The 13,251-nt window shown below is 44.5% G+C and overlaps 1 protein-coding gene across 1 annotated transcript in view; it reads left to right on the top strand.

Annotated features, from left to right (window-relative positions):
* The first annotated feature begins 8,968 nt into the window (after window positions 1–8,968).
* spega (striated muscle enriched protein kinase a) overlaps window positions 8,969–13,251 on the top strand; it is a 66,842-nt gene continuing 62,559 nt past the window's right edge. The window contains exon 1 of the mRNA XM_056301070.1: window positions 8,969–9,350. Coding sequence (XP_056157045.1) covers window positions 8,969–9,350 — 382 coding nt within the window. The remainder of the gene's footprint in view (window positions 9,351–13,251) is intronic.

Genomic DNA, 13,251 nt, shown 5'->3' with positions numbered 1-13,251 from the left:
ACTTGTCACTCCATAAGCTAATGTAAACTACTAATAAGACACGTTAGCCCCTGGCTAACGGGTCTGACCCTTTAGCCGAGCGGTTCGTGATGGCGGCTTGTGGTGCAGTACACCTTGTATCGAATCCCGCACGGGGCAAGAAAATAACCCGGTTACACTAATAACAGCAATCATAAAAGTTTTTTTTCATTTTAACCAAATTTATACACAATTTTCTTTTTTTTAAATGCTGACAAAAGAAAATACGAATCGTTGTGTGCGTTTCTATCGTCTCCAAAATAAACCGACTAAATCCGGATCTCTCTTTTTTGTTGTTGCCATCAGCGCAAATGAACAGGGTGTTCGTGTGCTGTTCTCTGCCATTACTACAAAATACTGTCAATACTATTTTTGCCTGTATAATGAGGTGTATAGGCTATAACAGCGTAGTCAAACCTGTATAATCAGGCTGGCGTATTGCTGCCAAAATGTTAGCGGCTATATCGAGTTATGCTAAGCTAACAATTGCTAGCGGGTTAATGATTCAAGACTGATCAACATCCAACTCAAACAATTAAGAAACGTATAAGATGGCAGTTGGCAAAAGGAATAGTCAATATTGGCGAAGTGTGTACTTCTTTTCATTTTTGCCTTGGGCTGAAAAAAGGTTTTGAACCAGGAATCCCTTGATTAGCAAGTTGTGACATCACTAAACTTTTGTGGTTGCTCAGCAACAGCTAGCGCTGTTGAAAGACACTTAAGAACACAATTAGTGGTGTCACTGTCCCATCTTCTAGCTGTCCCTGGTCCTCATTATCTAACGATATACAGTGGAAGACAGCATGGACAATCTGTGATAAATACTGTGTCAATAACGAGTTTAAGGGAGTGTCTTTCAAGATGTTGCGTAGCATTTATCCGATAAAGCGTGTGTTAGAAAGATCCAAACTTGATATTGATTATAAGTGTGATTTTTGTGGACTAGGAAAAAGAGAGTATTACCCATCTATTCTTCCAGTGTGTATACGTATATACAAGAATGTTCTGGATTGATGAAGCCAACTTTCTAAAAAAGAGACTTAAGATGAATATTGAAATAGATATGTTTGACGTGATGCTATATTTTAGTAAAGATAAGATTGGAAATAGCATGCTGTATGTCGTACAACTAGTTATTATTTTTGGAAAATTCCATATTCATAAGAAAAAATGGTCAGGAACCAAGCCATATTTCCTGCTCTATATTAATGAATTTAAACAATATTGCACCATTTTATTTAATCTTAAAAACAGTTTACTAAGGGTGTAGACATTTCTGTATTTTTGGGTAGATAGACTCTTGTGAATGTTATTTATTTATTTATTTATTTTTACTTTTATGGTGTGTTTTGGGGTGAACGCCCCACCAAGGCAAATTCCCACATTACATGCAAACATTAAACTCGAAGTTAAAACTGGACTATATAACCACCACAATGCCACCCAGCCCCCTATCTAGTAAGAATAACACCCAATAAATTTGACTTTTTTTAAAAATCCATATTATAACAGTCCTTCTTGTCCGAAAACATGAAGCTCTTGGTATCGTTTAAGGCAGGTTACTTTGACTGACTTGCATATCAACGTTATCGGAGAGCTCCGTTTGCGTTCCCTCTCCATTGCCACATTTATTAATGGAAGGACACTTTTGTATTTTTCTCCCCCGAAAGCCTGTGGGTGTGCCAGGAAGTGTATTTGCAGACAGTAAAGAGATAAGACTGTCTGTTCGCACAGCTACAAGCACACAAACCTCAGGGGATTTGTTCTTGGTAAACTACTTTTAGCCACGAAATGTGGCACCTGTTAAAATGTTATCATTATTTTTATCTGAAGAACGAATGTACGTTAATTTGGAGGCGGGGTAATTCTGTGAAGGGAAGAAGTGTAGATGCTGTAGCGTTCACCACTATCACACTTCAAGATCACACTTGCAGACTTTACAACCGAAGCAGTGCTAGTACGCTGCAAGATCACACTTGCAGAATTTACAATGGAACGACAACTTTATACTTGGCTGCTGCTGACCACAGCCACACCGTACAGGTCGCCATTAACTCAACAACCACAACGAAAAACAATAAGTAACCAGTGGGCCAGGTGGGCCAGCCCCCCCACCTCCCCAGATAGCATCTGGATGTGGGCCACTTCAGGCAATGATGCGGCACTGATGGCCTTCTTCTGGCCCTGACAAAATGGATGTGAGCCTGAAGTGGCCCACATGTATAATAGCACATATGGCCCAAATATGCCAAATCAAGTGTGGGCCTTTCTTGGCAAAGATGCGGTACTCTCGGCAACATGTAATCTAGATGTGACCCTGAAGCGGCCTGTGTGGTAAATGGTGAATATGGGCCAAATGTCCCAAATCAAATATGGGCCACTTTTGGCAAATATATGGCACATGTGGCATTGCTGTGGCTTGGTTCTGGCCCAGATCTGGCAAACAAGCGCGGACCACCCAGGTGCCATCATTCCATGTGGTATGTGGGCCGGATGAAAATGTCGGTGTGGGACGGGTCCGGGCCACAGCAATTTTGTTATCTGGGCCTCTACACCACCAACCACAGGCACGCACACTGACTGATATAACATGCACTCCCGCGGTTGGCAGAGAGCAGGGGGCCGATAGACTGACTCCGCCAATCAGCACTCCCAACAGTACGGGGTCGCTACAGTATTGTAGAGCAAACTCGTGGGTACGAGGAAGCCGTGATGCGTAGCAAGGCTGTAGGGTCAGTGAATAAACTGGGTACGTGATGAGAGGAAAAAAATGCGTCTTTAGAAAGCTGTGGGGTATCGGTTCTAACCAGACGAGACGCATTATAGGCACTAGATATGTTGATATCTTATCGATTTACCGTGCGCATGTAGAAAGAGGATCACTGTAATCGCTTATCAGATGTTGATCTCTTTTGTAACCGTCTTCAATTGCCTTCAGTGTTTGCGACCTACGTGCGTGAGTGGGTCCTATAAAGCAGCTTTAAGGCCCGTGTGTTTGCAGATTTGCAGACTAACCAGCACGGGTGTCAGTTCGTTTTGAGAAGTGCTGGGGACAAGGACGGTTTGACGTGTTCTCATCTTTTTCCCCCGGGCCTTAAACTGCCGATAGATGTAAACGGCAACCCTTTGAGGACCATCTTTAGAAGCTGCTTGTGGTATTTATGTGTTATGATGCTATAATGTTAACCTGCTTTGCACTGCATTTACTTTTTTTGCTGATAAAGTCTGCTGCTGCAAACTGCAACTTTTCTACAGGGATTTATGCATTTGATCTTATCTCATTTCTCATGGCAAACGCTCCGCCGGCTAATAACAGTAATTACAAGACTTTCAGTAATGGGGCATTATGTACTGAAATAAGGTGGTGTAGCATTCAGTTGGGTTGAAAAAGTGCTTGCCCTTGGGTCTCCATTAACATGTTTCGATCCAAATGAATTTAAGCAAAAAATTTTTGAAAAGTCAACAAAAGGAAATGCAAATCAATGTGGGTTTCAAACAGCTGGTGTTATGCGAATAAAAAGTCTCTTTGTGTGCGGGGTGCACCAAAACTACATCATCGAAACAGCAGCAACAATGGATGCTCAGCAAAATCAGCTAATAAGCTAGTTATCTCTGTAAGTTCATGTCAACTGTACTGTGCGTATTTCATGCTGTCCATCACAGACAAGCAAATGCAAGGGACAACGTTATAATGGCTGTTGACTTTACCCTCAATGTCAACATTTATTCAAATATTCCTTTTTTTCCATCGTTCTTTAGCACATCTCTTTATTGATGCTGACCTTTCCCCTCAAAAAAGCAGAAAAAACATTAACCCATGTATTTCTATTTATATATATACAGATATATATGAGAGCGACAGAGAGAAATACACACACACACACACACACACACACACACACACACACACACACACACACACACACACACACACACACACACACACACACACACCTTTCAACACATTAGCAGTGATGTAAGTGATGTAACCTGGGGTCATTGGATGTTTTGGGTCTTCCAACCCAACATCAGGCACCCTTGCCCAGGTGACCCGTCTGGGCGTGATTAGGCCCTGGCTTGTGTCTAAGTAGCTTGTGTGGTCCACAAATCACCCTACTGGATCAGCAGCCATCTTGATGCCTTCTCTGAGGCATCTGTGATTTTACTGATGGCTTTCCTGCTGTGCAGTCCTGCAATTCCCAGATGCTTGAGTGCCCTGTAGAGAGCCCATGAAGCCTCTGCAGCTGACCCTGATGGGGTTGCATTGGGTGCTCCATCCACTGCTTGGGCATTCACCTACCAGCCCCTTGTACTTGGCCCTCTTCCTCTCAGTGGCCTCCTCCATCCAGATGCCACTGTTCCCACCAGCACACTGAGCTGCAGCCATGAATCAGCCTGTTCGACTGCCTCCTGTGCCCTCCACTTCCTCCCAGTTCTCACTACAATGCCCACCAGGGAGACTGTGAAGTCATTGGAGCCTCTGTACAGCAGCACCTGTCTTGCCCAGGTAACCATAAACTCCTCCACCAGGCTACTGAAAGGGTGTTGCAGCTTGTTCTTGCGATGCTGCTTAGGCTTTTTGGTGGGCCCTACCACATGCACAGAAAGTGGCTTATCCTCCTTTCGAAACCCTCAATGGTGGTCAGCTGAACTTCATAGACCAGCAGCTGCCAGAAGAGTAGTGGCAAGATGGCCGTGTTGGTAGATCCAAGCTTTGAACATGTCTGGAAGCCCCGACTTGTCCACCACTGTAAGCCATGTTCCCAACTCGCTGCTGGTTGCCTGGAGTGACGGAGTGTCCCTTAGGGTGCAGTCAAAGACTTTACCCAGACACTCGACTGGCTTCCCTAAGAGAAATGGGTTCTGGACACCATTACTTTCTCCTTTTTCACAGTCATGGACTTGGCTGGCTTGAAGTCCATCCAGGCCCAGCTGATGAGTTGCTCAAGGCCTTGGAGGATCCATGTACAGCCCGCTACAGACCATCAGATCATCCATAAATGCTCTGATGGGGGGCTGTCGGACACCTGACTTGGTGAGGGGGCTTCTGCACTCCGACCTCTGCTGACTTGACCAGCATGTTCTTGGCCAAGGTGAGCAAGATCACTGAATAGTACAGTGCAAAGCCTTCGTCTACCCAAAAAAAAAGAAGTTTTCTTCACTTTGTGGTGAAAAAATGTCTTGCAGCTAAGGCCTTCCTGACCACCAGATGGCAGCATCACACCATAGCCGAATCGGTGTTTTTAAAACTGCCGAAAGAAAAGGCCATGGGGCTGTTTGCAGGTGGTCCCCAAATGAGGATATGGAGGTGAACCTGCATCCTGCAGTTATTTGATGTGAACAACATTGATAACTTCGTGTGGCTGAGAACTTAGTTAGGGCACCTTCATATTTCTATTCAGCGCAAGAAAGTTACAACACCGAAGACAATGTGTTACTGGATAGACAATATTAACAGTTCTTCTCCCAACACGAAACAGTTCTGTGATGCATCTTTGGTATACTTTAGCAGGATTATTATGTAACATGGAATATTAATGTCCATGTAGAGCATTAAACACAACGCCCCATGAGGAACATTGGTCCACAGGTGGTAAAGGATGAAAATAAAATTATCATCTACCCCAGTTTATACTTTAAAGTGATGTATTAATAAATTCTTGCAGGGCTCCTTTATCTCTTTCAAAGCAAAAAGGAAAGGAAAAAAAAGTTAAAAAAGATGAGTGTTGTGTAAAAGTGGTGAAATGGGAAATTAAAGCGAGCCCACTTGTGAAATCAGGAGATCCTGCCAACTTTCATCAAAATCAAAGTAAAAGTTTTGGCAGAGATGTCCGATTCCACCCTTGACCGGTGGGGGATATAGTGACAAAGACAAACCGGTTTGGGGTTGGCGTCCGACAGTTGTGGGAAGCACTCAGTCCTGTCTGTGTTCTTGAAACACCCTTTTTATAGCATCTTCCCATCACACGCACACCCGCTCTCCCTCCTTCTCTTTCCGTCTTATCTCCTTTGTTCCCCCCACTCTCTCTCTCTCACACACACACACACACACACACACAGATAACATAAGACAGTGTTATCAACCAAAATATGTGTGTGTGTGTGTGTGTGTGTGTGTGTGTGTGTGTGTGTGTGTGTGTGTTTGTGTGTGTGTGTGTGTGTGTGTGTGGCGCAGGCACATGGCAGTCTGTGAAATGTGACCTATCCATCGTGGCGCAGCTGTCATGTCCTAGCGGGGTGGGGGTATGGGGATGGGGACACGGAGGGAGGATGGGGGTTTGGAATCGGGGGCTTGTCACCCACACAGTACCGGGTAGGGGGGGGATCTGTCAGGGGCAAAGGCAGAACAGAGGAGCTAGAGAACAAGAAAAGGATGTTACATGCTGAGAAGAGAAAGAGTGTACACTAGAGGAGCTCCCCACTAGGTTTACGTATCTCTCGGACCTGTCGACAAACCCTTTATTCGCCCGCCGGGAGAAAGGAAATAACACACAGACAGACAAAAAACCGTGTTTTCCTGTTAGCACCAGAGTCGATGAGAAATATGAGGGGGAAAAGTTGTTAATATGTAGTGCTCAAGCTAAAATAATGTACCTAATAATGTTTTGCCTGTTTTGCACCAAGGAGGCTGCACATCCACAGCAGCCTGTGGATGTGCAGCCTCCTTGGTGGACCTTCGCTTGAACGTGACCAAGTCTGACATGAAATGATCAGGCTATCTTCATTTCAAAGCCCTCATTAAAAGTGTGTTAAAATGTGTTAAACCACAACTGATTTCACGATATAAAATGACTGAAGGTGAGTGGCTTCTCTGCTGATTGACTTTCATTCATAAAACAGCGGTGAGAAAACACAGCTCAGCCACGGGAGATGTTTTACTGTAGCTGCTGAGATGATTTCTAGCTGTGACAGTGATTAATCCTACTCTTGAAATTGTATTTTTGTAGCGGAGTTTTAAGACTGGAGACTGGCACTTCCGCCTGGCGGCGAGGTGAATTAGGCGAATTATTTTGGGTTCCTCCAGTGTTCCTCCAGTTCTCCTGTGCTGAGATCAGCAGTGGAGGATCCTGCAAAATATGTCGACTTCTTTACATTCAAGACTCATACCCAAATACTAAGCGACTTTGAGTATTAGAAAAGCGCTATATAAGTTTAATTCATTCATTCATTTTAGTTATAATGTTTTGGTTCTGACACTGTTGCCGCTACCCGATCTGAGTCAACTGTAGAAGTGAGTCGCGCATGCGCACGGTTGACTCAGATCGGGTAGCGGCGGAGAGCAGCGTTGGTCGGGCGAGCTAGAGAGCGAATGAGGGGAGGGAGCGGCGATAGTGAGTACAAGCATTTTCCGAGGGTTTATAATCACCACAACCACGAGAGGTTCTTCATCATACATTCACACCTGTGCAGAATTTTTTTTTTGGATGATACTCCTGTAGTTTGCGAGATTAGCCGCGGACACACACACACACACACACACACACACACACACACACACACACGCACACAATTTCCTCTAGGCCACCGCCTGGCGGAGATAAAAAATGGACAGAGGGCCTCAATGGTTTTGACGTTGGAGTGCCCAATGCAAGAAATTTGAGCCTGGATCTCTCTCTCTCTCTCCCTCTCTCCCTGCCTCTCTCTCTGCCTCTCTCTCGCTCTCCCTCTCCCTCTCTCTCTCCCATATCTGACCCCTTTTCAGTAGGGCGTAAGTCGAGCCCGGACCCCTTTTGAAAGGGGCTCTAGCGGTGGCTGCTAATTCTACATGATCCGGGGCGGACTTACACCTATAGCCCGAGCTCACCAGACAATCGACGGAGACGAAGGCTTTCATAATTGATTTGAGATGAAATATTTTGCTTTGCGGATCTCGTTACCTTAACTGGGACTTTGCGAGGATGTCAGAGGGGATCCCGTTTCAGATGTCAGGGCAAAGTGAAGTAAGTTGCATTTCTGTCTGTTCAAAAGCAAGTTCTATTTTGGGCAGCCCTTCACATAAGTGTTGTTGGTAAGCTGCCATGGTATCATTTTATGTGTAAAGCGCAGTTGAGACTGGTTTTCTTTTCTTTCTCTATATATCAGAATGACTTCCAAACTGCAATCAGGGAAAGAATACATGTCACCTAAGTAATTTTTTGTTGCATTATTTTTTGTTTGTTCCCAGTGTGAAATATTTCTGAGTTCTCTAAGGTTTACTGAAATTTAAAGGTACATTCCTAAAATTTAGCTTGCTAACACCTATGGCGATACTAGTAATTGCATTGCTATTTGACCACACTAAATCATAGAGCTCTATTTGCATTGAGAGAGAATTACAAGTGTTGATATGTCAACACCCTTACCTATGTTGCACAAAAAAAAAAAAACATGGTTGAATCTTGAGTTGCACTTATTGATGTTGTAGTGTTTATTGGTTTGAGCATGGCCTGCCACAGCTTTCTTTGCTGCGATTGCTTCCCTTCTTTCTCAAAGTCACCTCTTCCTGCCTAATTCCCCTGCCTTCGGCTGCTGGTGAACATGTTAGATGCTATGTGCTGTACAGTCTGTCCCTGGGAAGGTCCTACAAGACAGCATCCATTTATCTAAGCAACCGCATAAGCGTTTGTGATTTGTATAGTCATTTGCTTGTGTGTAAAAGTTGCCGACTAGGAAATGCTATTGACTCTCAAATAATGATAACGCCTACAGTAAAAATGGAGCGTGTCAAAACATGATATTGATTTCAATCTGATTATGCTAATCTGCTCCACACAGTCCCGAGATGTTTCAGACCAGACTAAAACGAAGTCCTCTGTGCTCCCTGTGAGCCCAGGAGTACCTAAACCGATGGAGGATTTCAGAAGAGACATCAAGTACCTGCAGTATACCCCGACAGGGCCCTTGTTTTGAGACATCCAGCGATCACTTGGCAAAAACCATGAGCACAGCCCAATCCTCAAACCTGAAAAAGATGGCAGAAGTTACAGGAACCCGCCCTAGTCCCGACATCCCCTCCAAGAGGGCCAAAGTCTGTCAGGACCAAGTGTCTCCAGGCACTGGGCTTTCATCAGAGGAACCGACGCCGCCAGTCTTCATTCGTAAACTCCGCAAGGCGGCGGTGGGCACAGGGTGTGATATTCGCCTCAGGGTGTCGTTGGCAGGTTATCCGAAGCCTTCGGTGAGCTGGTACCACAACGATGAGCTGATTCCTCCGTCAGAGGCCCAAGACTCGGGGGGCCTCTGGATCAGGGACTGCCATACCAGTGACGCCGGCCTGTATACCTGCATAGCCACCAATGAGATGGGGGAGGCCAGCAGCAGTGCTGTCTTGGCCATTATGGACCTTGGTGAAGGTAATTATGTTCAACAGAAACATACTCTTTCTTGAGCAGGAAGTCAAAAAAAATTAGGCAAAGGAACTGAACATGAATCTTTAGTTTGAAAATAATGCCTTTTTATAATGCAGCAGCAGGTTGCAGCAACAATAATTATCAATTCAAACAATCAAACAAGTTGGTGCTTAATCTCACTTGAGTGCTTAGAATGAGGGATTTCCGGCCTGGTGCTCGAGGACACCGCTCATACATTTGCACCTGGGGATGAGGCACTTTAGCTGGGGACACGTATATTATAGCGCGCTCATATCACATCATATACTGATAGCAAATACCATACTTTAAGCTCCCCTTCATGCATAATATAAAGTTTATTTTGCAATCACTATAATGGTATAAAAGTTTAGTTTAATATATCTCATAACCAAATTTCAAATCTACGAGCAATGCAGTGTGCTTTCAACAGAGTGCCATGAAATGGTCGGTTTATACACCCCCCCCCTTCCATCATTCATGCAGAAATCTGTAAATCAACCAATTCAACGACAATTTACCCAGACAAAGTTAACACTCATGTCCTCTCTGTGTTTGAAATTAGTAGTACTATTTTCCCATGCCCGCCAGAGGTAGGTTAAAATTAGTCAGTGGATGTAAATAGACCCACATTAGGGTTGGGGCTCGTGGGAGCACCGTCACCTGCTATTGCTTTCAATTAGTCCCGCAGCTGAACGGGTACCCGTTTCAGGCCGCTGGGTGATTGTTGTTGTGTTTGTTAAGCCAAGGAAGTGGTTAGTATTAAGCCATTATTGGTATTAAGTCGCTTTCAACATCAGTCCTAACAAGAGCCACTTCCAGCTAACGTACTTGGCAAGTCCAAGCGCCCTCTCTCAAACTGATGAGAGTTGATAGCCATCGGCTTCATATATATATACGTATATGTATATATATTTCTATGGACAAAGGTAATGCTAGGGAATAGGATATAGATCTGTGCTATAAAATTTGAAAGGAAGTTTGTTACACAGCTAATTTTTCCTCGATAGCTAGCTGGGTTTACTTTCGGGGGTGTGAATGATGACAATATGGCACCAAAAGGCCTGTTTTGGAAGGGTTTTAAATGGCGGAAAAATGGCGCCCATTTGTTTCAGAGAATGTACGATATATACATTCATCCTTTTCATATATAACTAAATCTAATAACTGCGATGGCCAATAACAGATCACATAAGTACTATTGGGCCACATGTAATACATAAATGTACACGTGGCGTCTGGATGGTAAAATTTGCGAAATTTGTTTGTTTGTTTGTTTGTTTATTTATTTATATTGCTGCTCTTTGTATGGGAAAGTACTCAATATGTATTGTGTATATGTTGTGCGGAGGACGAGGGCACAGCACTGCAAATCTCTGTTTCAGAGTTTGTTTTTGTTTTGTTCTTCAGTTTATCCCACAACCTTTGGCTTAACAAGCACGTGCGAGTGCGTTAACACGCCGACGACAACCGTTTAGATGTGGAAGAAGAGTGGGAATTTTTACGGGTAATAATCAGATGGCGCCCACATTTGAAGTCGGTTCAGCAGCTTACCGTCTGTGTCCTGTAACACGTCTAAGAATAGAAGGCTCCGGTGGGCTAGCTATGCTGAGGCTGATGGCTGTGTCGGGTGTGCGTTCACACAGCAGAGACGGGGGCCATGCTGGACGAGGACGTCAGCTAAATACCAAATGAAAGACGGCTGCAGGGGGAAGAAACGAGGCTTGGTGGTAGTCCGTCTGGCATTTTGGCCTTCCCCTGCGAACGGACCTGTCCCTCAACCCCATGAGTAGTTTGGCTTCATCCACACCTACTCTTTCACTTGTATGTTGAAGATGTGACAACTCCTCGTGAAATCTTTTGGTCTCTCACTTCGTATCCTCTTGTTTTGTGCCATGCACCACCCACAAGGGACATAAGGGGGTCTATGTTAGTGTCATCAAAAATCAAAACTTAAGATTTTGACATATATGTCGTATAGTCATGTCTCTGCCAGATGGAAGTAGGTCGATGTTGTCTTCATAATAGGCAGAATTTAACATATTTTACATCACTAATTTTGACACATCATTGGTTTAATTTGTTCTGTCCCGTTGATCCAGCTTTCTGCCTCTAGGCCTTGAGATGATGAAGAAAAAAAAATTCGTGAGATAATTAAAAGGCTCATTCGATCAGTAGTACAGAGATAACCTATAATATAGCATATTAATACCTGATGATGCAATCCAGTGGTCCATTGGCTAATGAGCAGACTTGAATTTGGAAGCCATTCCAACAACTGTCACATACTGAAACACTGAGTTACGACATTTATCAAGAAAAACATCACTTTGAGTAGTTAGGTGTTGTTTTTATTTCTGTTTGTGAAGTCTGTGCCCGGTGAGCATGCAGGTGCATGCCAGTAAGCGTTTACTCATTAAGTTGCTCACATTACCACCTTGCAGACGATACAGCTGCAGACTGCGACTGTTTGTGAGCTTGCAGCTCCCAACACCTGGTCGGTGTAATAACATGCACAGGTACATACATACATTACATTACATTACATTACATTACATTACATAACACGCATGCATGCATGCAAAATAACATATGGTGCATTCCCGGGAGGAGGCAGTTGACGGTTAAGCTGATATGTCACCAGCTCTCGCACCACAACCAGACAAGCTTCATCCAGCTGTCATATCACTCAGCACCTCTCTCTCTCTCTTTCTCTCTCCCTCTCCCTCCCTCTCTCTCTGTAGCTCTCTCTTGCTCTCTCTCTCTTGCACTCTCTCTCTCTCTTGCTCGCTCTCTCGCTCTCTCTGTAGCTCTCTCTCTTGTTCTCTTTCTCTCTCGCTCTCTCTCTTGCTCGCTCTCTGACTCTGTCTCTCTCTGTAGCTCTCTCTCCGTCTTGCTCTTCCTCTCTCTCGCTCACTCTGTCACTCTGTCTCTGTAGCTCTCTCTCCCTCTCACTCCCTCTCTCCTTCTCTCTCTCCCTCTCTCTCTCTCGCTCTCTCTCTCTTCTCTCTCTACCTCCCACTATCTCCTCTCTCGCTGCCAGTTTGTTCATAATACACTTGTCTATGCAATGAAGCACTGCAAGTCTCTATGCCTTTCTGTCTGTCCGTTCTGGAGGTTTTCCTGTTTTATTTGTTTTCTGCCCCGGGTCACCCTCTGAGGCCGTGTTACAAATGTCCACTTTGTTATGGAGGAGGTGCTGCCTCAGTGGCCGTTGGGGCTGGAAATAAAGACGGCTATGCGTTCCCATACTGACTCTTTATTGTCAGGGTTTATGGGAGTTTGCTAAGAGCTACTGCTAACTCTTACGCCAGTGCGTTCTCGTTTTTCATACTGGCTATAATTTCTTCTGGCAGTCGGACGCCTGGGTAGCATTAAACCACAATTTTCCTTCCTTGTGATTTGTCGGCCCACAAAAAGCGCAGTAAATGTCAAGAGTTCTCCTCTGAAGATGCGAACATTTCAACTTCAGATAGTGTTCGACTCTGCACTTTGCATAATAAGACGCTGGTTTGAGTGCAGTTTTTAAAGAGACTACTCGCCGTTGGCCTTTATGTGGAAATGTTGGCGGCGTTTTCTTCAGAAAAAAGGGGTAATGCCGCCGTAAACAAAACAACACTGTAAGCCTCTCTAACTCTGTCTTGCTCCCTTGACTGTGTTCCTTTTATGGCTCTTCTCTTCTTTCTTTTTCTCCATCCCCATTATTCCTCTGTTATCATCCCTTCTCAGTCTTTCTCTCCCTCATCCTCATCGCTCTTTGATCTCTGTCTCTCTTCTTCCTCTATTCTTTCCTCTCTCTCTCTCTCTCTCTCTCTCTCTCTCTCTTGCTCTCTCTCGCTCGCTCCCTTGACTGTGTCCCTTTAATGTCTATGCTGTTCTTTCTCTC

The sequence above is a fragment of the Lampris incognitus genome, chromosome 21 (genome assembly GCF_029633865.1).
Source record: "Lampris incognitus isolate fLamInc1 chromosome 21, fLamInc1.hap2, whole genome shotgun sequence".
NCBI classification, from domain to species: domain Eukaryota; kingdom Metazoa; phylum Chordata; class Actinopteri; order Lampriformes; family Lampridae; genus Lampris; species Lampris incognitus.
The sequence above is the reverse complement of the archived record's forward strand: the minus strand, read 5'-3'. Positions and strand labels throughout refer to the sequence as shown.